The sequence below is a fragment of the Acanthisitta chloris genome, unplaced genomic scaffold (assembly GCF_000695815.1).
Source record: "Acanthisitta chloris isolate BGI_N310 unplaced genomic scaffold, ASM69581v1 scaffold38, whole genome shotgun sequence".
Lineage (NCBI taxonomy): Eukaryota > Metazoa > Chordata > Aves > Passeriformes > Acanthisittidae > Acanthisitta > Acanthisitta chloris.
Window position 1 is genome coordinate 65,673 of NW_008688432.1, and position 24,665 is coordinate 90,337.

The 24,665-nt window shown below is 36.3% G+C and overlaps 1 protein-coding gene across 1 annotated transcript in view; it reads left to right on the forward strand.

The window, feature by feature from the left end:
• Positions 1-24,665, forward strand: part of SKAP2 (src kinase associated phosphoprotein 2) — a gene marked incomplete at its 5' end in the record, with an annotated part of 94,563 nt that overhangs the window by 63,976 nt on the left and 5,922 nt on the right. Inside the window, 2 exons of the mRNA XM_009080990.1 lie at positions 14,389-14,457; positions 20,988-21,100. Of these exons, the coding sequence (XP_009079238.1) occupies positions 14,389-14,457; positions 20,988-21,100 (182 nt within the window). The remainder of the gene's footprint in view (positions 1-14,388; positions 14,458-20,987; positions 21,101-24,665) is intronic.

A 24,665-nucleotide genomic window follows, 5' to 3' on the forward strand; every position in this document is an offset into this window, starting at 1 on the left:
TTTCCAAAGTAATTACTGAAAGTTTTTAAAATAATTTCCATGAAAAGACTTATCAGATTCAAGATCACAGCAAGGGATGTTTTTCCTTTTAAAATAGTGAGGATTCTTCAAAACAATTTTTTTTCAAAAATTTGATCTCGGTGTTCTTAAGAAAATATTTTTCACTCGTCTAACCATTGTATTATTTGTATATATGGAGTATTTTTGCACATAATATCTTGTTGAGATATTCTTGTGGAGTACCAGAATAAGGAGCAGGTGGTGCTACAGGGCTTACTTAGTTTTCTGTAATTCAAAAGTAATTAAAATAATGCAAAAGCAGTAAAAAGTAGATGTGAACTACCTTTTGGTGTCAAGGAGTAGTAAAGATAATTTTTTTTAATGTCCAAGATGCATTGTTTTGTTGTCTTGATCACTGGGATTTGGGATCTCCTAAGTGTCTTTGATTATATGCCAGACATGGAAATGATTGAAAAACAATCTCTTTCAACTGGATATTGTTGAATCCCAGCAGCTATGATGAAGTGGAGCAGTGTCTGAATTCTGTCTCTGGATTTTGAGGCAGTATGCTTATGGGATTTAGATATACATTGAAGTGTCCTTCAGCTGTACTAAATGCTCATGAGACAGGAGTTAGGAATGCAGACAAATATTTAAAGACATTGCATTCACAAGGTGGTTAGGAACTTGATACCTGGATCTCAGCTTTTGTTTGCCACAAGAGCTTATTAATTATCTTCAATTAATGTAATCCTACATCTAAAGAGGGAACCTTTCTTTCTATTGATGTTGGGTGTCAGTGATGGAAGAGGAGTAAGACAATCCGGTGTAGCTGAAAAGAATGAGATGTCCATTGAGTGGGAAGTGGCAAGTCTTTCTGAGGAAAAAGAAGGTTCACAGGCTCTTCTGTGTTTCTTTTAAAGTGACTATGAAGTGGCAGCCTGTGAACAACAGGTGGCCCATAGCTGTCAGAAAGCCTACTGTCTGTGATGCAATTCAACTCCTGCTCCCTCATCGCACACACGCTTATGAACGTGCAAGTGAGGAGGCCAGTAAAAGTGGAATAATAACTGAAACTTCATATTTAGTCTGATTTGCATGTGAGATGTATATTGACTTACTGGACTTGGGGTTGGTTTGTCTATTGTTAAATAGTCTTAGAAAAGAATGTTCTTAATTTAGTGATGTACATCATCTGCAGAAAATTTGGTCCATTGTGAGATTCAAAGCAGTTAATTGCGGTATCTACAGTAAATGGAAAATGTGTGTTGTTAAGTTTAGGTATTTTTTCTCCTCTCTTTGAACTGTATGCAAGACTTCATAGTTTTCAGATGTTTCAGGCTACATAGATTTCAGAGTCTACAAGTGGAGAAAACAGAAGCGACCTTCCTGACATTGTGGTCAACTGTTATAACAAATTGAAGGAGTTTGTGTTGGAAAGGCTGTGTTTATCAAACTCTTGCATTAGCAAAGGCTGAATTTTATTTCTGTATTTCAGAGATTCAACAAAAAATACCCTAAGACCCAATCAGACCAAAAGAACCTAACCAAAAAACCACCACCAAATAAACCAAGGGCATTTTAAGACTGATTTACTTAAAATAGAAGACATAACTTAATAATATCTAAAAAGGAAGTATTTTTGATCATACTTTTCTATGTTTAAAGAACTCTTTCAAAAACTAATTAGCACACAAGTCACTGAAATGAATTTACTTACTGAAATTAGATATTTTATTGCAAGTACTGATCAGTCATTTTTATACTATTTTCTGTGCACCAGCACTAAACAACGTTTGACACTATTGATTTCTAAAACCAATCTGATGTGAACAGTATGTGACAGAAACTGTTTGTTATTAAGAGATAGAATCCTGTCTCAGAAAAACTTGTCATCTGGGTGAGACAAAAATCACACAAAGTAATTTTACTTGTATCATGTTTTTCAATGTTGACTCTGTCTCTGACAGCTGGCTTCATGTTAAATGTGAGCAAAGCTTTGTTTTTGCAAGCATGTCTTCAGTGGCTTATGGACCCAAAGTTCGTTCTTTTGAAAGCAGTTTTCTAAGGTAGCACTGTTTTTATCTAATTAAGAGGCGATGCAACAGTTCTAATGCAGAGCATTCAGAAGAAATGCCTTGGTATGTGAGATAGTTTATTAACCATAAATTTGAGGAATTGCTGCAGTTTAGCAAGTTCAAAGCAAAATGCCAATTGTATTATGTATATTTATGACAATAGAAGTATTGGGCCTACTCTATGGCTTGTGTATAAATGTGATAAATACTATATAGATAGATCAAGGAACCTTTCCTTTTTGAATTTGTGACAAATGACTGAATATCAGGCTATTAAAACCATTAGATAGAGTTTTTTTGAGAAACAAGAGCAACCAGAGGTTATATGGTGCCTCAGGCTATCACTTCTCAACTTTTCTAGTTTCCACAAGGTAGCTATTAAAGAACATAATTTGTACAACTGAATTCTCAAATAAGACCCAGCGAGGTGGGCTTTAAAGGCTGAATTAATCACTCTGTTGCTATAGATTCAAATCTCTCATTTGAATTTTTCAGCCTTAAGAAAGGCATCAACATAAATCCTTCTGTATATGTCTTTTCCTCTCAGTGTACTACTCACTTTTACTCCCCTCAAAACGAAGGAATTAGTCAAAGAAAATACTACTAAATTAACCAGAGCTTCATGAATTTTTCTGGCCATATGCATGTATATATGATTTGTTTGTGTGTTACTGTGTACTGTGTTTGCAATGGATGTCTTCTTTTGTTTGTACATATGTAAAGAAAGTAACATAGGAAAAGGCTGCTTGTTGCCTTGTCTTGGCTGCTGCTTCCTGGGCTGGGTAGGAGTCTTTGTTAGAAGCAGGGTGGTTGCTCCAAAGAAATGAAAATGGTCAGTAGGGTGCAGTTCCTAGACCACACAGTGGACCAGGAAGAAAGTGCAAGATGCAGCAGTCTGCTGTGCTCTAGAGTAGAGAGAGGGATTCTTGAGGGAAGCACAGGGTGCAGGTACATAGATAAGCTTTCAGCAGCAAAGGGAAGAATGCTTTCTTAGGACGCCAGAAGAGGCAGAAAAGTTTATTGGCAAGATGCAGATTAGATAGCAAGGTAGGATAAAAATTTGCTCATCTAGAAAGGGGATAATTGGCATGGGATATTTTGTTTCAGGCCCCCCACTTTTTTTTTTTTTTTAATCTACCTTTTCCTACCAGATCTCAATTTCCTCCACCTAAAATCTCCAAGTTTGTGTTTTTATGAAAACTAGTTTAAGATCTCTGGAACTTTAAATATCCTTAAAGAAGGTGTTCTAGTACTTCCATCTTTGGTTTGTGGAAGAGTTTTGTCTTATCAGGCTGTACCAATTATTCTGCCCTTCAATTGTGAAGGCAACTATGAGTGAAACTGGGAATTAAAGAAGGATTAGTATTTTCAAAACAAAGCATTGTCTAAAGGTCATGCTTCTCTTGTCCCAAAATATACTAACTGAATTTATACTTGTTTCCTTACTTGTCTCAAATTCTATTTCCTTAAGAACTGAGATTAGATATTAGGAAGAAATTCTGGAACAGGCTGCCCAGAGAAGTGGTGGATGCTTCACTGCTGGAAATGTGCAAGGCCAAGTTGGATGATGCTTAGAGCAACCTGATCTAGTGGAAGATATCCCTGCCCATGGCAGAGGGGTTGGAACAAGATTATCTTTAAGGTCTCTCCCAATCCAAACAACTCTGTGATTCTATGAAAAAAAGTGATGCATTTCCATTATTAAGTGATGAACAGTAGTTCAACAAACAAAAGTTCAAGATGGATATGATTTTATCATAATTACCACACGGGTCATAAGACCCAATTTCTGGTTTAACTGTCTAGCTCAGACCTACAAATGGTGCTCTTTCAGTGCAGCTGGGACTCTCTCTGGCATGAGAACTGGGTAATCTGGGAGTAAATTCAAGTGATTCGGCAGTCTAGAAGTCTGGTGTTCTTCTGAGATACAACTGCATGCCAACACCACACTAACATGGGGAGCTGCCTGGGAAGCAGTTGTCATCTCCTGCTTATGAACTATTGCCATATTCCAGTGTCCTACCTCTTCTCTTTGAGGTGCATCATGGTATGTGATGTGTTAGGTCTCACAAGATCTGACATCCAGAATTGCTGATCCCACTCTGGACCTACTGTATGGGAATCAAGGAATGGGACATTATTTGTAGAAATGAATGTGGGAATGTTACCCAAAATATGGTATGTGTAAACAGTTTGCATTGCAGCTGTAATTTTCTGCATATTTCTGATTTAACCTGGTACTAGTGAATCATAACAAGAATATTTTTACTTTGTTTTATCATTTAAGTTGGAGAAAGTATTTAGCATAGTTGACATAATTTCATTTAATGGCATGGACCATAAACAGTGCAAAGTGGCTGTGGTGTGGGTTTGTTTCTTTGCATGAAAATACTCAAAGGGTGAAAGCTGCTGAATTTTTTCTTTGTCAATGTGCAGTTAGTGATCAACACAGGGAATGCAAAAATGTCTTGGTAGAACATTTTAAAAGGAGTTATAAGAGAAGCATCTGGGAGCCAGACTTTTCTTGTGGAAACTTGCCAACAACCGTATTGTGTTTCCTTTCACTACAGTGAGCTATGCCTTGTCTTTTGTCCCTTTTTTGAGTAAATTAATTTCTGGAATCAGACTATAAATTTGAATACATTAACCCTGCAGATTATTAAAGGATATTATGTGGTTTAAGCAAGATACTTTCTTTATGCATTCTATGTATGTAAATATTATGTCAAGTCACATCTGTCACAAGTATGGATATGTAGTTTTCAGAAATGGCTTTTAAATCTAAGTCTTGCTGCTGATCAATGAGTATGAAAAACTTTACTTGACATTTACAGACTTTTTCTGTCTATCATATAAATTTAAGGCTGAGAAATATAAGCCCTGTACATGGTTGTCAAATAACACTGTACTACAGAGTTATACAGTATAGATTAGTTAATTGAATATTTGATTGCTAGATGTATTTACATAGAGAACTATTTATATTTTCTATGTAGATTTTAATAGCCACCACATTTATTTTAGCAAAACATTTTAATAATAAGGTTTATAAAATGTCATGTTGAACACTTAAACTATTTACATAACTAAGAGCTATTACGGGTTGAGAGAACAAACAAATTTATTTTAGTTACAGTGAATTCACATAAATCTTTATTATGTTTATATATGAGAATGTACTTATGTGCATGCCACACGTATTTAGGCAAGCAATTTCTAGTGCAAATTCCTGTGAACCTACAATGGAACCATGGAATCTGCTTAAAAATTGTTGTTTGTTTTGTCCCTTTCAGATACTAATTTGCATTTAGTCCAATAACTGCAACTACTATTTTTTTGTGAGGGTGAAGGGGGACAGAGAAAGGAGCATTTTTTGTTAATCAGCTAAGTAATTAGATGAGCATGTAGAAACATTAAATGCCAGAAGCTCTCCTCTACATTGCTGAGGCTTGTTAAGAGCAGTATCTTAAAATATTTTATTCCTTCTCTAAATGTTTAAATATGGATTTAGGTACGATAAATGTTGCCTCAATATTGTATACCAAATTTGAGGCTTTACTAGGAACATTTTTAGAAATAGAGCCAGAATTGTACTTTTGTTGAAATTTACAATGAAGCTTTACTTCAAGGATGTTTCTGTTCAGGTGTGGAAGTTGTTACCTAGCATCTTGCTCAAAAAAGTGTAGGTAACATTTTAAAATGTACCTAAGCAAATTTAAGTTATTTGTAAGGAGCTGGATTCTGAAGTCACTTTACTAAATTTTCACCTTGTTTGATGACCCGTCAAATAATTTATTGTTTTCTGAGTTGGGTATGTTCTGACCAGTTCACTCAGCATATAGGATTAGACAATTGTAAGATACTTGATTTCAAGTCCCTGAAATAGTGACTTTATTTGTAAATACAAAGTGTCCGTGAATATAAAAATGAGAAATGAATGAATGAGTTTCTGGAAGTGGATCTCTCTGTAATTTCTTTTATTCTTCCTTATAATCATTGTGTGCATATCCACGATTGAACTTGCTTGTGATGACCTTTATCTTTTCTCATGAGAAGAATTACTATTATCAGGTCTTTCTTCATAAGGAAATAAAAAGGTCAGAGCAAAACCCATCCCTTATTTCTATGCAGTGCACATTGCACTTTGGCATATTTGTATTGAATTTTATTAATAATAATTAGATCATTTTGTCAAAGAAATTTTAGTATTCCAAAACTAGGCATTCTAAATGGTCTTCCCTGGTAGGTACTCCTGCTTTTCCTGCCTTTTTTCTGCCTTCTCTCCTCACAAGCTTGCAGTTGGTGTAACTGAGATTTTACATACTTCTGTTCCTCCTAATTCTGTCAGACTAGCTTTTTTTCCACTTTTATCCTTAAATTGACAAACTGTTAATTCTTTTCCATTTATATTTGTCCGAGGGAAAAAAAGAGGAGAATGTAGAAAATGCAAAGGTGTGGTGGGGTTTTTTTTGTTCGTTTGTTTATTTTCTTTTTTTTTTTTTTAATTGGAGATTTTAGATTATTTGCTGTTTGGAAGGCTAGTGCTAGGAACTGGCCAACTGAGTTGATTCAGCTGTCACTCAAGACATGACTGAAAATTGCTTATTTGCAAGGAGAGCTCCAAGCAAGAAGCTGACTTCCTGAAATCTTAATATATGCATAAGTAGAGCCAGGAATTGCTTGTACCTCTGTGGATTGTTCAGTTGTCCTAGTGAGTATATTCTGTTCTGTCATTCAGGTGACTGAGCATGTTTTTCCTCCCATCGTGACAGTTTTTTTTCTTAAAGCCTGAAAGACCTTGTGAAGCCCTGGAAACAGCAGCTTTCATACTAAAAGCGTCTGTTGTTTGATAAATGAACAAAATTTGGTAGGATGTTGGTTGTGACTATAGAATGGGGCAAGGGCAGGGAAGCAAAGGTACTGGAATACTTGGTACTGGGGAAAGGAAAGAAAAAGAAAGAGGAAGGTGGTTAATGTATATTCAGGTCTCAGCAAGTAGGGAAGGTAAGTAAAGCATGCTCCAGCATTTCCTGAAAGCTTGGTAAAATGGTGCACAGCAGAGTGGGAAGATCCACTTTGAGGCAACTGTGGATGACCTTGCCAGCAATGATCTGTTTTCTGTGAGAGTAACTGTTTTTCCTCCAAGGACAGAGATATGTTCTTTGATCATTTAGTCTTCATGCTTTCTGCCCTAAAACATTATAAAAAACACTTTCTGTAGAAGAATATTTTGTTCCTTGATTTTTCCCAGTAAACTAGTGAGTGGTCATAAAATATCTTTAGGCTTTTAAAAACATGATTTTTTTAATCCATTGTGCTAGTATAGTTCATGTGGATGGCTGTGTGTGCAGTCATATAGGAGAAATGTGGTGTCTTTTTCACAGATGTTTTAGAAAGAGATATTTTTTTTCTCAAACAGTTCTCCAAATGTACTCATTTCTCTCTACTACTTCACTCTGTTATTATTCTTCATAGCAATAGTTAATTGCAGCCTTAAAGTGTGTTTGGTATTTGTCCCTAGTGGGACTGGGGATTTTTTGCTTTACTTTACTCTTTAATTTAGCAAATGAGGTAACTCTAAAATGCTTTTGTTAGGAAGGGGCTGTTAAATCTGCTTATTGGTTTTGATTAAACCAAACCATAACATATGCTTAGATTCACCGGGTGGTGTCACAGAAAGGTTGTTTTGAGAGAGTTTTCTTTCTCCAGAAAATGGCTAAGTGACATTCCAGTACTCAAGTATCACTTCCTCTCCTTCTCACCTCCTTTTCTTGCAGCACTGATCCTGAGCTAGTTTATAACAAAATCTATTTTAACCTTTCTTTGAGAATGATGAGGTAACTTTCCCAAGGTCTTCTCAATAGGAGGCAGTGCTTCACTTTTAGCTGAAATAGGTGGTTTAATTAGTCAGAGTGCTTAGACAACTGAGAGTAATGGTGGTGCACAGTAGCACCTTTTCAAGATACAATGAGTGCAACTGAGGGGAAAGAAAGTGGAGGATTTCTCAAGGAATTCAGGAAACCTCACATCTGGAGACTTGGCAAGATCTGGACAAAACTGAGTAATTTGAGCTAATAAAGTCATTAGCTTCAGCTGTCTCATACGTGAGCTATTAAAATGCACTGAGCCTTATAAACTGCTGCTGAACAGCTTGGTATGGAGTACCAAAAGAAGCCAAATGCTGTTTCCTAGAAACCTGATCTAACTTTCTGAGCTAGACTGACCAATTTCCGCTGGTCCCTTCTGTCCCAAAGTATTTCATGATTCTGTTTTTTTCACTATGTACAGCCAGTGCTATATACTCAGGGCCATTGGGAGGTCAGGACATTGTTAATATTCATAATGGACTTCTGTTACTCTCTAATGGTTGGACAGAGTGGTGTGTGAGCTCAGTCTCACTTTAGAATTTAAATAATGGCTGTTTTCAAAGAGCTGTTTGAAGTTTGTGCAGAAGTGTTAGTTGGAGGTCCCCTGCAGTTTAGTTGGTAGTATATTTGAATAAGACCTTTTGCCTCCATCTTGGAATCAGACTTGGATCACATGTTTTGGAAGAAACTGGGGCTAGGAATTGGCACAGGTTGTCCTCAACTAAAACTGAAGCATCTCAGTATGAATAACATTTCTCATTAAAAATGTATTTTTAGATTGTTCATAACCCAGAGATCTTTCTGTATTCTCTTGGAATGCAATTCTGTACTGCTTATTTCTGAGCACAGTGGTGACCATTTATTCAGATGCAACTTCTGCTTCTACTCATAGGTTGATGTCAAGTCATCTGCAATCCCAGTGTTTAGCCTGTGTTTGTGACCCATTTCGATCACTGTCTCCTTTACTTGTGTTGTGAAAATTGTTTGGGTTTTTTCACCCAAGTTTGGCATACAGGTATAAAGATCTCTGTTTGAGCTCTTGGGTGATAACTAGCTGACCATAGAAATTGGAATAAAATAAGAATTGTCCTTTCTTCTCTTATGGTAAGAAATTCTTGCATTTATAATCTCTTCACTAAATAGCAACTTGTTTCCCACTTCTGTCACTGTCCTGGAGGCATTTTCATCCTCAAACTATGTACCCTGGTACAGTCAGATGAAACTTTAATAAAACAATAGTCTCTCTCTCTCTCTCTCTCTCTCTCTCTCTCTCTGCTGCCCCCAAGATCTCACACCATGGCTAGAGAAGAGCACCTTCAGCAGCCTTTTCCAAGCTGCTGTTTACAGAATACACCAGGCTGCTAATGGGAATGCAGAATGAAATGTCAAGAAGTTGTGTGTAAATCTTCCAGTAATCTGCCATGTCCAAGAGGAGCTGGGGGAAAGGGACAGAGCTCTGGGATTATGTAAGGATTATCAAAGCCAGAGTTTTGCTCATTGAATTTGGAGATCTCTCTGTATAGAATGGGTGGATCTGAAGGCTAAAAGAAGACACCAGGTATGAAAATCCCTGCCATTATAAATATGCACACCAAGGCAAGTAAGCCTAGGATAAAACAGCACATGGAGGATTTCTGGGCTATCAAGCTGCTTAGGCTAAAACCTCTAAGAGTTTGGGTGAAGTGTATAGGCATGTACAGGTGTGTAGTAAGAATACTGCAGATGACCCAATCCCCAAAGCTGGTGAGCACTGTTCTCAGGTAAGGCCACTTGCTGGCCCTGCATAAAACAGGACATTAATACTTATTCCTTTGACCCTAGATAATTACTAGCCCTCACTACTAATGCTATCAGAAGGTGTCAGTTTGGCCAAATTATGCAAAAAATTTTGCTCTTAATTTTTGTGTGCTTATTGCTCCTCTTCTGGAAATATTAAATGTCTCTCTGAACAAATAATCTTGTTTCTTAAAAGCCAGTCCTCACTGATGTTTTTAAAAAAATGTAGAGTTGGGTTGATTTATGTTCCTTATAAGAGTAATAACCCATCTGTTATGGGGGTGGGTCAATTCATAAAATTACAAATCTGGGAGAGAAAAAGTCTTGCCTCTTTTCCACAGTAAGCATTTGTTCAGGTTCCAAAGTTCTTTGGGAACAAAAAAGCAGCATGAAGGAGTAGTACTTGTGGTGTTCACATACCACTGTATCCTTTGCTTTTTCTTGTGCAAGGCAATGTAGACCTGTAACATTCAGTGTCAGCAGAGTTAATGTACACACCTTTTATTTTTTTTTATGCATCTGTCCTCCCTGCCTAGTACAATAGTAAAGACACTATGGTTGTTTTTTTAAAAAATTGATTATTTAATAATCCAAGTGTTTTTTGGGAGGTCTGTCTTACAAGACCTGTGTGTTTACTTATAACCTTCCGACACCACAGTGAGATTTCAAATGAAGATACATGAATGTGCATTACAAGTGTGTGATTGCTTGTATCATCATGAAATAGATGAAAAATTACTTCACTGGAGTAGTTTTTATCTGAACTGATCAAAACATCTTCCAATGATTTTGCTAACAATATGTGATTGGAATAATAACTTCACATGCTGTAGAGTTCCATGCTGCAGCCGAGAGGCATGTAAATACAAGCTGCTTATTTGCAAGAAGCTTCCAGATTTGCAATATGATTGCTATGGAAACCACACAATGAAAAGCTTATAACCATCTGTGTGGTTTGGTAGATTTTGCTGCATAGCTGAGCTGATTTTGTTTACTGTTTTTAAAGTGTTGAATAGACTATATTAACCCACAAGCAGGGATTATGCAAGGTGTAAACTAGTATTGTGTAATGACAATGTGTCAGAAACTAGAAGACAATAGAATACCAAATAATACGGGCATTAAATTAGAGTCTAATGCAAAAAGAGGGTTAAGTAACATGTTAGTAGAGGAAACTGCTAAGTTTATGCATATTTATCATGGAGATACCACATTCCGTTGAAGGAATGCACTGTTCAAGCCAAACTCTTATCTATTTTATACTCATGTAGTCCAAGTTTTTTTTCCCTTCCCCCTTTAAGAAGAATAAATTGGAAGGAAAACCCCCAATGGATGAATGCAAAAAACCTCAGCAAGGGTAGAATTCAATGTTCATTTTTTAAACCTTGTGGATGGCAGAGTCATCTGTGATCAGCTGATGATTTTTATGCTTTTTTCTTCAGAGTACAAATCAAATAAGTAAATTATTTTCAACAGCTTTCACAGACTAACTGAAAAAAAGGCTTTCACAAATGTAGTTAGCCCTTGTTGCATTGTTGCAAGAATTTCTGTAGGTTGTTTGCCATTGAAGTCTCTAAGTATCAGCAGAGTATGGAACATAATTTGATCCAATTCTTTGGATCTACAGCTCTGGAAGGGTTCACTTGTTTGATTAGTATAGGTTAGTCTCATTTTGACATAGTGAGAAGATGGAAAAGAGTATTTTCTCACTGCAGTGGTAGTGATGGTGTGAAGAAGAGCTACAGAGAAAAAAATGGACCAGATTATTTTAAAGGTATGCATGACTCCTTATACACAGCATCTTAAAAATACAGAAGGACTTCTACTGTATTTTTTAATCAAATTTTCATCTTTTGGTTCCAGGCCATGTTACAACACAAACTTTAGCATGTTGCATCAGACTGAAAACTGTAATACTTGAGGTAATCAAGGTTGCTGTGTTTAAAGAACATCTCCTGCACATAGTTACTGCTTCAGGACATATTACGATAAAAAATAGTAAGAACCATAGGTTCTTTTTTACCACCCTAAGCCAAGCCTGTTACAACTGCTCCACTTTGAGCATGATTGCATTAGCAGGTAGTGTGGACCATTTGTAACAGATTCATAAAACACAGGTGTGTGCCAAGGACCTGATGTTTGTGTTGTACTATGTTTCAGAGGAGGTTTCCTATGGAGTCACTTCAGCTTGGTACCATGAACTGAATTCCCATTAGCAGCTGCACCATGTGTGCCTCTGGAGCGCCTCTTCCAGTTTAACTGCACCTGAAAGTTTGTCCTCTCTGTGACAAATCTTTAGTGGAAAGCAAACTGGGATACCTCTTCCAGTTTAACTGCATCTGAAAGTTTTTCCTCTCTGTGATAAATCTTTAGTGGAAAGCAAACTGGGATAAGTGGGGATGTTTGTGATCCAAACCAGTATGTGAATATGGACACCCTTTGTTTGAATTTGGGACCATTTCAGTATTCAAGGAGCTTTGATTTTTGCATCTTAAGATGTGGATTTTCAGATATGTTTCCTAGAACTCTTATTTCTAGGGAATATGTTTTTCACGGGAATGCATATGTTCTAATTTTTTCCCTGAAGCCACAATGCAGTCTACATGTATTCAGGTGTACATTATGAAAAAATCTCTTCAAACCTCTGCTACCATTTTGCTTCAGTTGAGATACCCTCTACTGAAGTCAGTCCTTGGTTTAACCTAGTCTGCTGACTGTGACAAGTGATAAGAGTTAAAATCCACAGTGCATTCAACACATCAACTGATTTAGGTCCAAACATTCAGTAACATGTAATATCAACATTTATTTAATCAAAGTATAATACAATACAGTGTGTGTTGGATGAAGCTGGGTTGTTCTGGAAAATGGGAGCAATCCTAGGAAATATGATTGATTCTGGGATACTACCTGTGAGGGGTGTAACAGTAGTAGGGAAGGCACAGAATGACAGTGCCTCCTAGTGCTCTGGATAGCACATAGGGATGCATTTTTGTCATGTATGCTCCAATTGCGAGTGCTTAAAATAAACAAATGAGCAGACTTGGAAACGTGCAACAAATGTTATGCCAAGTAGGGGAATACATTTGACTGCTGTAAACAGTTTTAAATGTTTGGTTTTTTGTGTACTGCAGCTTCAGATTTCTCTTGTTCTATTGTTGTGGGTTTCTTTATCTGTTCCTCTTCCTTCTCCCCCAATAATAGTTTATATTAATCTCAAACAGATTTCTAACTAGTCAAGAATCAGACAGCAAACATTCTTCCTGGCTTAGTAGGGCAGAATTTCAAAGCTCTGTGTAGAGTGAATCTTATGACGTAATTGTAATATTTGTAGGACTGCGTATAGAGGTTAGCAGCAATCATGCATACTCATTTCAACAGGTCTACTCTTGTGCTCTAAACATCTGCTTTAATGTTTGCAGGGACAGTCTTGTGGATAGATTAAAATTTTACAAGGCTAAAAATCCTTTGAACTGTTGATATAAAATTCACTCTTTGTCAAAGTAGACGGGCAATTACATAACAGTTGCACAATAAGGAGAATTTTAAAAGTTGTGAGTTGAGTATCTGTTGTCTGTCATTAATATAATATCAAAATCACTTGCTGAAATATGTGCCTTAAAAAGAAGCATGACTATCTGTATAAGATGTGATGAGTAGCAAAGCCAAACAGTTTAAATGTATTAAAACTTCAATTCTTGTTTGAGAGGTGAGTTTATCAATACACTATTTCCTCATTCAGTACTGCAGCCTTGTCAGTTTTGGTATGCTGTAAATGCCAAGATAAATCTGTTTATACTTCCTTATGGACCTAAAACCAGAATAAATCTAAAAACCTTTTAGTTTGTTCCCTTTTTTGCCTCATCAACAGAATTGTTGACTATGAAATGTGAGGAGCACTTCTGATGTCCCTGTACTGAGTGCAGTGTGGATTTACTTAAGTGAGGGTGTGGGCAGGATAGAGTTCCCTGTCTGTACCAGACAGGGAGTATGGAGCACATCTTTTGAAACTGCTGGTGGGGATTTCAGTGTTCCAAGCCTGCTAGCCAGAAAACATGCTTCAGAGCTGATTGCTGCCAGGCTTTCTCTTTTCTTGTCTCTTAAACTTGCACAAAGTTATTTGATACAGTCTGGCTTGCTTAAAACTGTGCTCAGGCACAGTGGGCAGGAGCAGTGAAGGTATGGCATCTATAGTGGCTGTGTTCCCATCATGCAGGTGTCAAGATAGTGTGTCTGTATGACAGGTAAGATGTCCTCTGCCTTCTCTTCTCTTAAAAACTGAGTTCTTGCATGGGCTGGGGATACTTTTTCAATCCTTGGTTTCATTTTCTTTATCCTGGCAAGAAATGTACATAGGAGAAGAGGACCCTCATTCTAATTGTCTTGGAATGACTGAAAAACAGCAGATTATATCACTGCATTCAGAGCAGAGTGAAAAGGGAAACAGATGTTCACAACTGAAATTCTGAAAGAAAGCTCTTGAAGTGTTTGGGTGAGTGGGGGAAACTACAGAAATAACAATGTTCTAACTTCTGTATAAATGCAAAATAGTAAACAGGGCTTGCAATCTGGAAATGTAGAGTGTGGGTTTCAGAATGATGTGGGCTGTAATTCCTGTCAGCTGAGGTGTCCCTTCAGGGTTTCATTTGCAGTTATGTGTTTTGCAGAAGAACGTGTTCCTTCAGAGAATGAAGTGCCAAGAGAAGAGAGCCAGGAGAACGTTACCACTGATTCAGGTAATTAAAACCTTTCCTATTTATTTTGTGTGTGCACTTTCTTTTAACCTTTATTTTCTTGTCTCTTCCATTCGCTGTTTTAAAATAATGTTTTTACAGCTCTGTAAAGCTGTCTTTTTTACCTGGGTATGTGATGGCAGCAAAACTGCTTAGCACCACTTAGGATGCATGAAAACCACTTGAGAAGGATTTATAAAGTAAGCCAATTTATACAAGGTATTCCTTCCTGAATTACTTTGTAATGACTCAATTAGCTTTCATTTCTGCACAAAGGAGATTTAGTTGCATAAATTAGCTTATCATCATTGAGGAAGTGTCACTGCTAAAGGACAGTTTATAGATACAACATGCAGTTGCTGTCAAACCTATAAGAATGTAATATAGACATCTGTGTATACTTTGTGCTTGAGCAGAACAGACTTCTGCCATTCAGAGACTAACAGGGGACAACAAGTTGCCCAAGGGACTGGCAATGTAGACGTCTCTGAAAAGGTCAACTTGACACAGGCTCTGACAATCGACCCAAAGCTCTGTCTTCTTTGATAAAAATCAGATAAACTTAAGACCACTAATTGATCTGCAGCCTGTTTAAATGTTGGCCATGCATATCTTCATTGCATATGATTACCACAGAAAGCAAATGAATTGGGTAAGAAATGCCAGAGTCCAGTGACAGCAGCATAAAAATTGGAAAAGGACACAAATGCCCAGAAAGGCTGTGAAGGATATTCTCTCAGCTTTAGCTTGGCAAATTGCCCTTGTGCTAATTATCTCTGGGACTAGAAAAATAACTGCATACACCATGTAAAGTCACATGGTCACACAACTTTTCTTGTCAGAAAGGTATTTCCACTTACGCTTAAAAACAAGATATATTTGTGCTTCAAGGGCATGGACCTTTAGATAAACTACTGGTGATTTGACACAGCAAGTAGAGAAGACCCACTTCTTATCAGACCTTACACCTTTTTGAGATCTGCTGCATTGTAACTGTGACCTGCACTGATATGCAATCTGGCTCTCCTTCCCCCATCGTACATAATACACATAATTCTTTCAGGGCTGTCAAGGAAGGGGTGGGCAAGAAGAGTTCCTTTAGGAAGTAGCTCTGCAGTGCTCTTCCTGTTGCAACATGTGGAGAGGAAACAGAGGCCTGATTTCCTGACCCATACAGGAAAGCAGGAACAGGTTGCTATGAGGAGTTTTGGGTTGCTTTTCTTGGAAAGGAAATAAGAACCAAGTCATCAGATGCTGTTAGCATTGTGCTCTGCTAAAAACATGTGTAAAACAACATGACTCATTACAGCCTTAATATTTAGTACTTATTTAGACATTACTGTAATTATACGAGTGTGTTGTCATAATGGAGCGCAGGGTCAATCCAATTATGAAGTTGCCAAAAGCACTGGGATTTTTTCACTCCTATATCTTCCTGAAGTTCAAATTGGCCATACGTTTAAGAAATCAAAACCTTAGCATTTACATTTTTGTAAAGCTTGAACTACTATGAGAGCAGCCTTAACAATCTTACTAGTATTTGTGTAGTATCTTTGAAAATGTCATAGCAGTTTCCCCCCAGATATCAGATTCATTTCAAGCAATAATTTTCTGATCTGATCTTACATAGTTCATTGTTTAACACTGGAAATTTATTTGACTTTTAGGACTCAGTTGACATGACTATTTCTGATAGGCATCACATCATAAATATCTGACTTGACTTTAGAATATTTCATGATCTTCCACACAAATAGTGCATGCATTCTTAAATTTAATTTATTGCCTAGCTTTATTAAACCTGAATTTCACAGCAAATATTCTGCAAATTGTCTGTGAACTCAGCCTGATAAATGCAAAGAAGCATTTTTTTCCCTACTCTTTTCTTGCCCTAACATATATCTACTTCAATTAACTTGCAGACTTATTCCCTTGATCTTGATGTTCACTGTTGCTGCTGGATAGCTTTATATTAATTGCTAGTGACCTAATTAGTTAAAAATACCAAAGCACTGAAAACTTTCAGGTATGTAATATTGCTTGCTGGTTCTTTTTTGCTATGATTATCTACCCATTATCATTTCCACAATCACTGTTTCAATAAGTGTCATGTTCTGCGCTGTATCAGTGTAAATATGTTGGTTTTAAAGTAACTAAGGAACAGTAGGAGAAGGAAAGTGAGAAAGATTATACTGAACAGCTTGGGCTAGTTTAGAGTTCAAATACAGTACAAATATTTTGCCCTTATTTCATAATTTTTCTGGCATGTGGGAAAAAAAGGCAAGTAAGAGGCATTTTTTTTTGCAGTTGAGAACATCATCAGAACTAACGAATGACTATGTTCTTTAACTTGGTTTGTCTTGTCTGGGCATTGAGACTCAACACCAAAAGTCTAAATCACTCACATATGACAATCATTCAGGTAGCATGAATTTTGAACTTCACCTGTATCTCCATCTTTGAGCCTTCAGTACGGTAAATATTGAGCACATCACCAAAAGGGAATACAGTTAATCTTTTTCAAATAGTGTTAAGTAATCTTCAAATCTGATGCTATTAACTTTTGATGAATCTTATCAAGAGCCAAGGAATGTGAATCAGAATGGCAAACTGCTTAATATACTAGGCAGTGGACCATGGTTGTGAAAGGAAAACATACACATGTATTCCTTCATTCCACAAGCAATGTGTAAGCCAATAACATAACTACTAGCTCTAAATCACTACTGTAGTAGAGTTTGCTCACTTAGATGCCATCAATGTTAAATTGGAAGACTGATGGAAATCAAACACAATCACATTTATTGCCATATTTTAAGGATTGCATTTTCATATTTAGGTTGTAGTTTGTGCTTTTGTTTCGGTCAGTTTAGTGTTCTGTCAAATTTGTGCTCAGAAATGGCAAGTGCCAAAACTGTCACAACATAGTGGGTAGGAATTGAACAGCCTGCAGTTAGATTGGCTTAGGCTGCAGTGGGACAGCACACTTAAATCCCTCTGAAATATTTACTCTTAATCTGTTTTTCCAGTTGTGGTTTTTCTTTTTCTTTTTCTCTTTCTATTGAGATTGTTAGAATATTATTATAATTTTTCCCCTTGAGTAATCTATGGGCATTCTTAAGTTTTAAACAGTCTAATATTTGAAGTGCATGCTTGAGTGATATATTTGTCACTTTTTTTTTTCCTGAACTGTTCACCTTTCTTTCTTCAAGCATGTATTGCCAGTATTTTTCAGTGAAATAAGCAGTCTGAGCCTACTGTCAGAGAGGGTGGCAGCTATTGCCCTTTGATTTGTCAAATAAACTCTGAAGTTTTCATCAGTATATTAGACAAAAATATCTGTTCCTATTACTGTTACTGGAAAAACAGAGATGGCAGAAAAAAATCATGAGGAAAAACTGTTGGATTGTTGCTCATCCAGATAGCTGTCCTGGAATGAAAGAAGTATTTTCTGGAGAAACAGCTAGCCAAAATCCTGCTCACGCACTTCTTGTGATTGGTAATCTTAAAAGCAGTGGATAGGTAAAAACAAAGGGCTTTCTACCCTCTGCTACACACTTATTTATTTTTTATCATGTCTTGTTCATATTTGTGGCCTAAGTGACTGTACCTTCCAAATACCACAGGCTTTAGTTTAGCAATTATGTCATCATAGTATTTTTAAGGCACATGACATTTCACAGTGTATGAGAATAGAGTGTAATTGTGCCAGAGTAATGCCAGCAAATCAATACCTTTTCAATTTGAACTCTAATGGGCACATATGTTCTTGATGATAAATCCATTTCAGGTATTACATGTGTTTTAAAAACCTCACATTATTTCATTACCATTTAAATACCAAATTCCTTTACTCAGGCCTCCTGTTTTCATTTTATACCATTCTTCAGAGGCAATAAAATGAAATTGGGCAAGGTCTTCTCAAACTGAAAGAGGGACTGAAGTAAGAAAGAATGGGCTTGTGTTTTGCAGAGGTTTTTGCAGCTTTTTTTTTCATGCTACCCCTGTGTTTGTGAAGCACTATGAATCATTTTATGAAGCATTTTTCACTTTAGATGTATAAAGTCTGCAGCTACATTTACAATTACGTGTGTGTGGTTGCCCTTATAGTATTTGGAGAAATTTGTGCTGGGGTAATTTTGAATTTAAAATCAACACTTGTTCAAAGACCAACATAGTTGTTCACAAACTTACACTGCCACTTTCTTTCCTTGTTTTTTTGTTTCTGTGCTCCTGGTATACTAGTGTATGTTTTTCCAAAAAATGTGGCCTTCTAATTTAAACAACCCTGTTTTACTTTGAATTCACAAATGAGGACAGAGAGCCATGGTTAGTCTTTGGCCAATATCTTCTCTGTTGCAATAAGCTTATTTTAAAATGCATCCTTTCCAGTGTTGTCACGTTATTAGTTGAGTTGCCTTCCCACTTTGAGACTTAAATGCATGTGATGAACATACAGGGAGAGATGTGTCCCACCCTCTGTAGAGTCTCTTCTGTTGCTGTTGCAGCTCCCATTAGTGTTAACAGGAGTTACTTCAGGCACATAAAGGTAAGAACAGAGCTCAAACTTGCAAAGGTCAGTGTGAAAAGTCATCATTTCCTTCAGTACAGTTCTGAAGAAGCGAAAGTCCTGATTAATGTATTTTAAACCAAATCAATAAGCCAACTACTGGAAGATTTGAAATGTGGGATATACTGAAATAGCTCTTCTAGTTTTTTCTCATGTGGGCTTATGTTATCTTTTACAAGATAGAGCTGGAAACTGATCAGTGCAGTATCAAAAAACCAAGGAGAGATTCTGATTTAATATTTATCACAAATTAATTCTGTGCTACCCTGTGTTACTAATTGTTTAATGCTAAATTGGCAAATAATGAGATGAAAAATAAGAAGGGCCAAAATTTGGAGGTGCAGCATTTTAAACTGATTTGGTCTTCCTCTTGAAATGATTGTATGCATTTCAAAATAACAAAATATCTTATTTCTGAATGGTTGGGAGCTTTTATATGTGTATCTATTACTGCTTTTGGGGTGAGGACAGAAGAATTTGGACACTGGCAGCCAGAACTCCCCCTAGTGCTATATAGTGAGTTGTGGCTCCTAATCACCAGTTTATGGAAAATTAAATGGTGGGTAACTGGCAAAGCAGCTTTTAATTCAAGGTTGCAAATATTCAGCCTTATGACAGTATTGCCATCCAAACAAGATAGCACGGAACACAGAGTGAAATGGATAAACAGAAAACAAGTTCTTCTTGCACATACAGAGAGTATTAAAACTCAAATCTAAGTATTTGCCAAAATAGGGAAGAACACGAGTCGAATACTGATTTTTTTTTTTTTTTTTTTTTTTATAGCATGATGCTTTCTATCACTTAATACTTGATATTTTAGCAGGATGTTTTTTGGTAATAAAGTGAACCAATCATGATTAAATTGTAAACTATAAATAATGGTGTAGAGTGCTAACGACATGCAAATGTAACTGGTATACGTTGGAATAACCAGCAAGCCTGCTGTTCAAGGATCATATAACAAAACTAAGTTGACAGCCTTGATCCAGCCAGTTCAGTGATATTTATGTTATCAGAATTAGAAGATAGCTTTCCAGTGATGTAAATTATTAGTACATATACATTCTGTCTGGTTAGTGTATACATAATGTAACTGGTCATCTTAGTGGTATTGCTTACATTCTTTTTGCATTAACTCATCACACTCCATTCTCATGGAATTAAAAACAGGAAATAGTTTGCAGTGTAACAGAAGCACCCAGTGTATTTAACCGTGTGTGAGCACTGTGTTTCAATAGATGTACTCTGTGTTGTAAATGTATGACAAAGCATTTATTACTGTGTTATTGCCGTATTACAGAGCAACGAGTGCTAAATAATCAATCAGTTAATGGTCTGTATGGCAGCTTGAACACAGCACATCCATTGTGCTTATGCTGTTAGAAGGATGAGTTTATGACTGTAGTGTAGTTGCACGTTTAGCCAGACTTAATGTCCTAAACTGGAGCTGACACAAATATTTTTGAAATGCAGCTTCAGCAACAGTTTCCAAGTTCTCCAATATTTCAGAAGGAACAATCAAGGATTATCAAAAAGGTTCTCAGAGAAGCTATTTAGTTTTGTTGGAACAGGGGAGGAAGGGGGAGCATATCACAAAATACTTTGGCTTATTTGCATTATTATTAATTATATCCTAGTAATTTTATCAGTTTCAAGTTGAGATACATATATGGATTGCTGAAAATATATTAGTAGAGGAAAACTAACTGCTTTAAGTTGCATCTAGAAAATGCTTTGAAAACCTGTAGCTACATGTCTCTTAAGTGATGCAACTTGCCAGTGAGGGGCTTGCACATTAAACTTGTTTTCCACTTGCATTTGCGGTATGAAGGAGCCATTTTTAAAAAGAGAAGTAAGAAATGTGTGCTAATAAATTTCTTTGTACTGTCTGGAGATTTAAAGAGTAACTTTAGTCCCTCAGTCTTCATGCTTTTGTAATTAGATGCTGTTTTCTTTGCAGATCGTGAAGAGATCGATTATGCCAATTACTATCAAGGTTTGTGGGACTGCACAGGAGATGCACCTGATGAATTGACATTCAAATATGGTGATGTTATCTACATTGTCAGCAAGGTACGAGGTACTACTGGGGCTACATAGTTGTAAAAAGAGACTCATGGCAGAAAGGCACATTCCCACAGTTCTATGGGGGGAAATTGGCACTCCCTTTCAGATCCTTTGTTTGCAATCAGATATTCACTGCAATTAATTATTTTGTCAAATGAACTATAATCACATTTAAAACATAGTCGTGTAACAGGAATTAGCTTGAAAGCATGTTTATTTACTTGTTAAATCCTGGCTACCATTTGTTAACTGATTTAACAGGAGACAATGTGTTTTCTGCTTGTAAAAGTTAACCTTGTAGAATTTTAAGTTATCTTGTAAGTTATGTTTTTTGTTTCCTGTTTTATATTCCTGACTGTGCTGATTCTGACTTTTTGGGATCTTGCTGCAGAAGATTGTTTGTTTTTTTGAACTATGCTTTCATCTTTGCATAGATACTGTAATTGTTCTGACAGCTCAGATTCCAAATTTGTTTGCTCTGACAGATTTGGGCAATTTTTAATTTGCTGCTTTCCTGTTTGTGAAGCAAACGAGAAATATAATTCTTCTTATCTGAGGTGATGCTAAGCAGTATGAGCAGGAAATTTTATTATACATTAATGTCGGTTAATTTTCTTATTTTCCCTTAACCCTCCCCCCCCCAAACCAAAACCTCTCCTGAAATACAGATATCATGGTCCATTGAAGTCTACTTCTGAATGATTAAACAAAGGAAATTTCTGTTTCCTCTAAATATTAGAAAAAAGCGCTGAGCTTTAAAAGTTCACATTGAGAACAAACACCTTTTAAAATATGTATAAAATGTATATATTGTGTAATCACTGCCAAAAGTAGTGTAGGTCATTGAAATATAAAGTAGGTGCATGAAAGCTAAAGGCATCTGTTTGTCTCAGTTTAAAACTTCTAAGTTGTGTTACAATTGCTTTAAATTTTCAGTAATGCTTTTAACTACATTTCTGGATAATAAAGGTAACAGCTTCTGTTTAAAATAAATTTAAGATTTATCAATACAATGATAGTCCTGTATAAAGATATAGAAGTTATATTACTAATAGGAATTTGACCATGTATGTCTTTAAGGTATTTCATTGTCACTTAAGATAATAAGTGAATTTCATTACTAAAGGCTGAATAACACTCTTGGATCAGGCAAACTTTCAAGCAGTTACACAGCACTGAAGAAGAGTATTAATTTCAAATAACCATCTCTTCCCCCTCTCATACCCCCCCAAAAAGCCCATGAGCAAACAAATTCCACTGTATGAGTTTGGCTTCTTTGTGAGTTGTGCACTCCAGGTATGGTATGGGAGCTATAAAATCTTAATCTTCTAAGTGAAAGAAATTGTTTGCTACTCCTTCTCCAAAAGAGTGAGAAATTTAATTTAAAAAAATGGAGCAGAATAGAAAAACAGTAGCTTAAGCTGTCCTCTGTATATCAGCTGTCTTGTTGTCGTGCCATGATTAATCCGTAATCGGTCCTTGAAACAGGCTTGCTGCTCCTCCAGATATATACAGCCTCTCTCTCTGGGAATGATTTCTCCTCCAAAATACAGCCCAGAAAAATCAGCCCTGTTTCGCTTAAAGATTGTTACAGCTTTTTCAGAAAAATGAGTGTTGGCCACTACTGTCAGCTCGGAATTTAGGGTCCTCGGAGGGGAAAGTGCCAGAGAATTATCCATCTTAACCCACCACTTGATTCAGTTTCAAGGTCTGACCGTTTATGAGCTCTTTGTCTGGTAAGCGAATATATAACCAAAGGAAAAGTGAGCCTAACCATCCTGAAGTGGGTCAAGACTTTCCTTCAAGAATATTTTCAAAGCCACTACATTAATACTTGGATTTTGTGGCAGTCGGCAGGAATCCTTGGCAATTCTTTTATTTTTTCACCCCATCTAGTGGTCGAAAATGTGAGACGCAGGTACTGACAGGGGGCAATGCGCGTGGATCCAAAATGGTGCCATAAATTCAGCTTCAGCTGAACCTAGCAATGGCTTTATTGCCTTTCTATCATATGTCAGCCAGGTATGAACATTACTCTTGAAAATCACATATTGCTGATAAGGAAGTAAGTACGGGTATAGGCAGTGTTACAGTAGGAAGGGTGAAGCATTAACAAAATATCGAGCATATTTGTGCAACATGTAATAGTTCTTTGTTTTACAGCGAAATATAAATGGTACAGCCTGCTGACGAACGTGGTAAGATAGATATTCATCCTCTCCCAGCAACAGTTATGCCAAAGCAATATATTTTTACCATCTTTTCGTGTACCTTTATAGAAATTAGGGGGAAAGTGACTATTTTGATTCCAAGAAATGAGATCATTACTACAACAGAAGTAATTATGAACCAGTTTAGAAAATTTGGGCATTTATAGAATTTAAATAAAGCAAGAGGTGCAATATGTTAGATGTAAGTTTCTAGGTGAATGCCTGTTAGAAGAATGATCCTGGTTTCAGTTTGGCAATGTTTACTTCCTAAAATAGCTAACCACTATGGAAAGATAAATCCCCCATAATTTGCTTTAAACTGAGCATCAAAATTCAGTGCTAGTGCAGTGAGCATGAGTTCATACTCATAGAGATATCTATGCCCAACTAGTGCAATTACTGTAGAAAAGCAAGTTTTGCCTGTTTTAAGGGTGCATTAAAAAACTATTTTAGCTATTATCTAAATATTTATGTCAGTTGTGGCTTTTTTTTTTTTTTTTTTTTGGTGGAAGTAGTCCTATGGAATTTTTAAAAAAAAATCCACAAACTTTTTTTCTAGCTTTTTCTATCTTTGAGAGTTTTCCTCAAAAGTTGAGTATTCGATCTGAGCAGAATTAATAGAACTGTTGCAATGGTACTTAACTTTGTTTAAAAATGTAGTTAACTTTTTGGATTAATTCATTAATGTATCTGTACAGATACACTATTGTTATTAATTTATAATATTCTTGAACATTCAAGTGGCTTTTATAAAATATGCTATGAATGATGCAAACTTTCAGAAAACTATATACCTCTCTTCCATTATGCAGTAAAAAAATATTTTATAGCTCTACTGAGAAAAGGACTCGTTAATAACATTTCTTAGTTAATATTGACTGTTAGCAATGCAATACTTGGGAGTCCTGTTTTCTGAAAGGATGATTGCTCTTAACTCTTGCTCATTTATGGGCTTGCCTTTGCTTTCAAGCCCATGTGATAAATGGGAAAACAGACCATGATATAGCAATCATTTTTATAAATCTTCCATAGCTCTGCTCAAGAAATCAATTTCCAGAAACAAAGATAACTGTGAATGGAGGTAGCCCTATTTTTTCCCCCTAAGTTTTATATACACAATTTATGCATGCACAGAACTTGTTTGCTTTAGGTGCATGTTTTGTGTTGTGATATTCCATAGTTTCATCAGCCAAATGCAAGTAATAATAAGAACTTACTTAGATGTTAGCAAACACCTACTTGGTAGAATTACTGACATTTCTTAACTTTAAAGCTAATTTAATATCCATCTAATTTATATTTCTATTTGCATTAAAACATCAAATAATACTTCAAAATCAGAAATGATACCTCAAACTGGA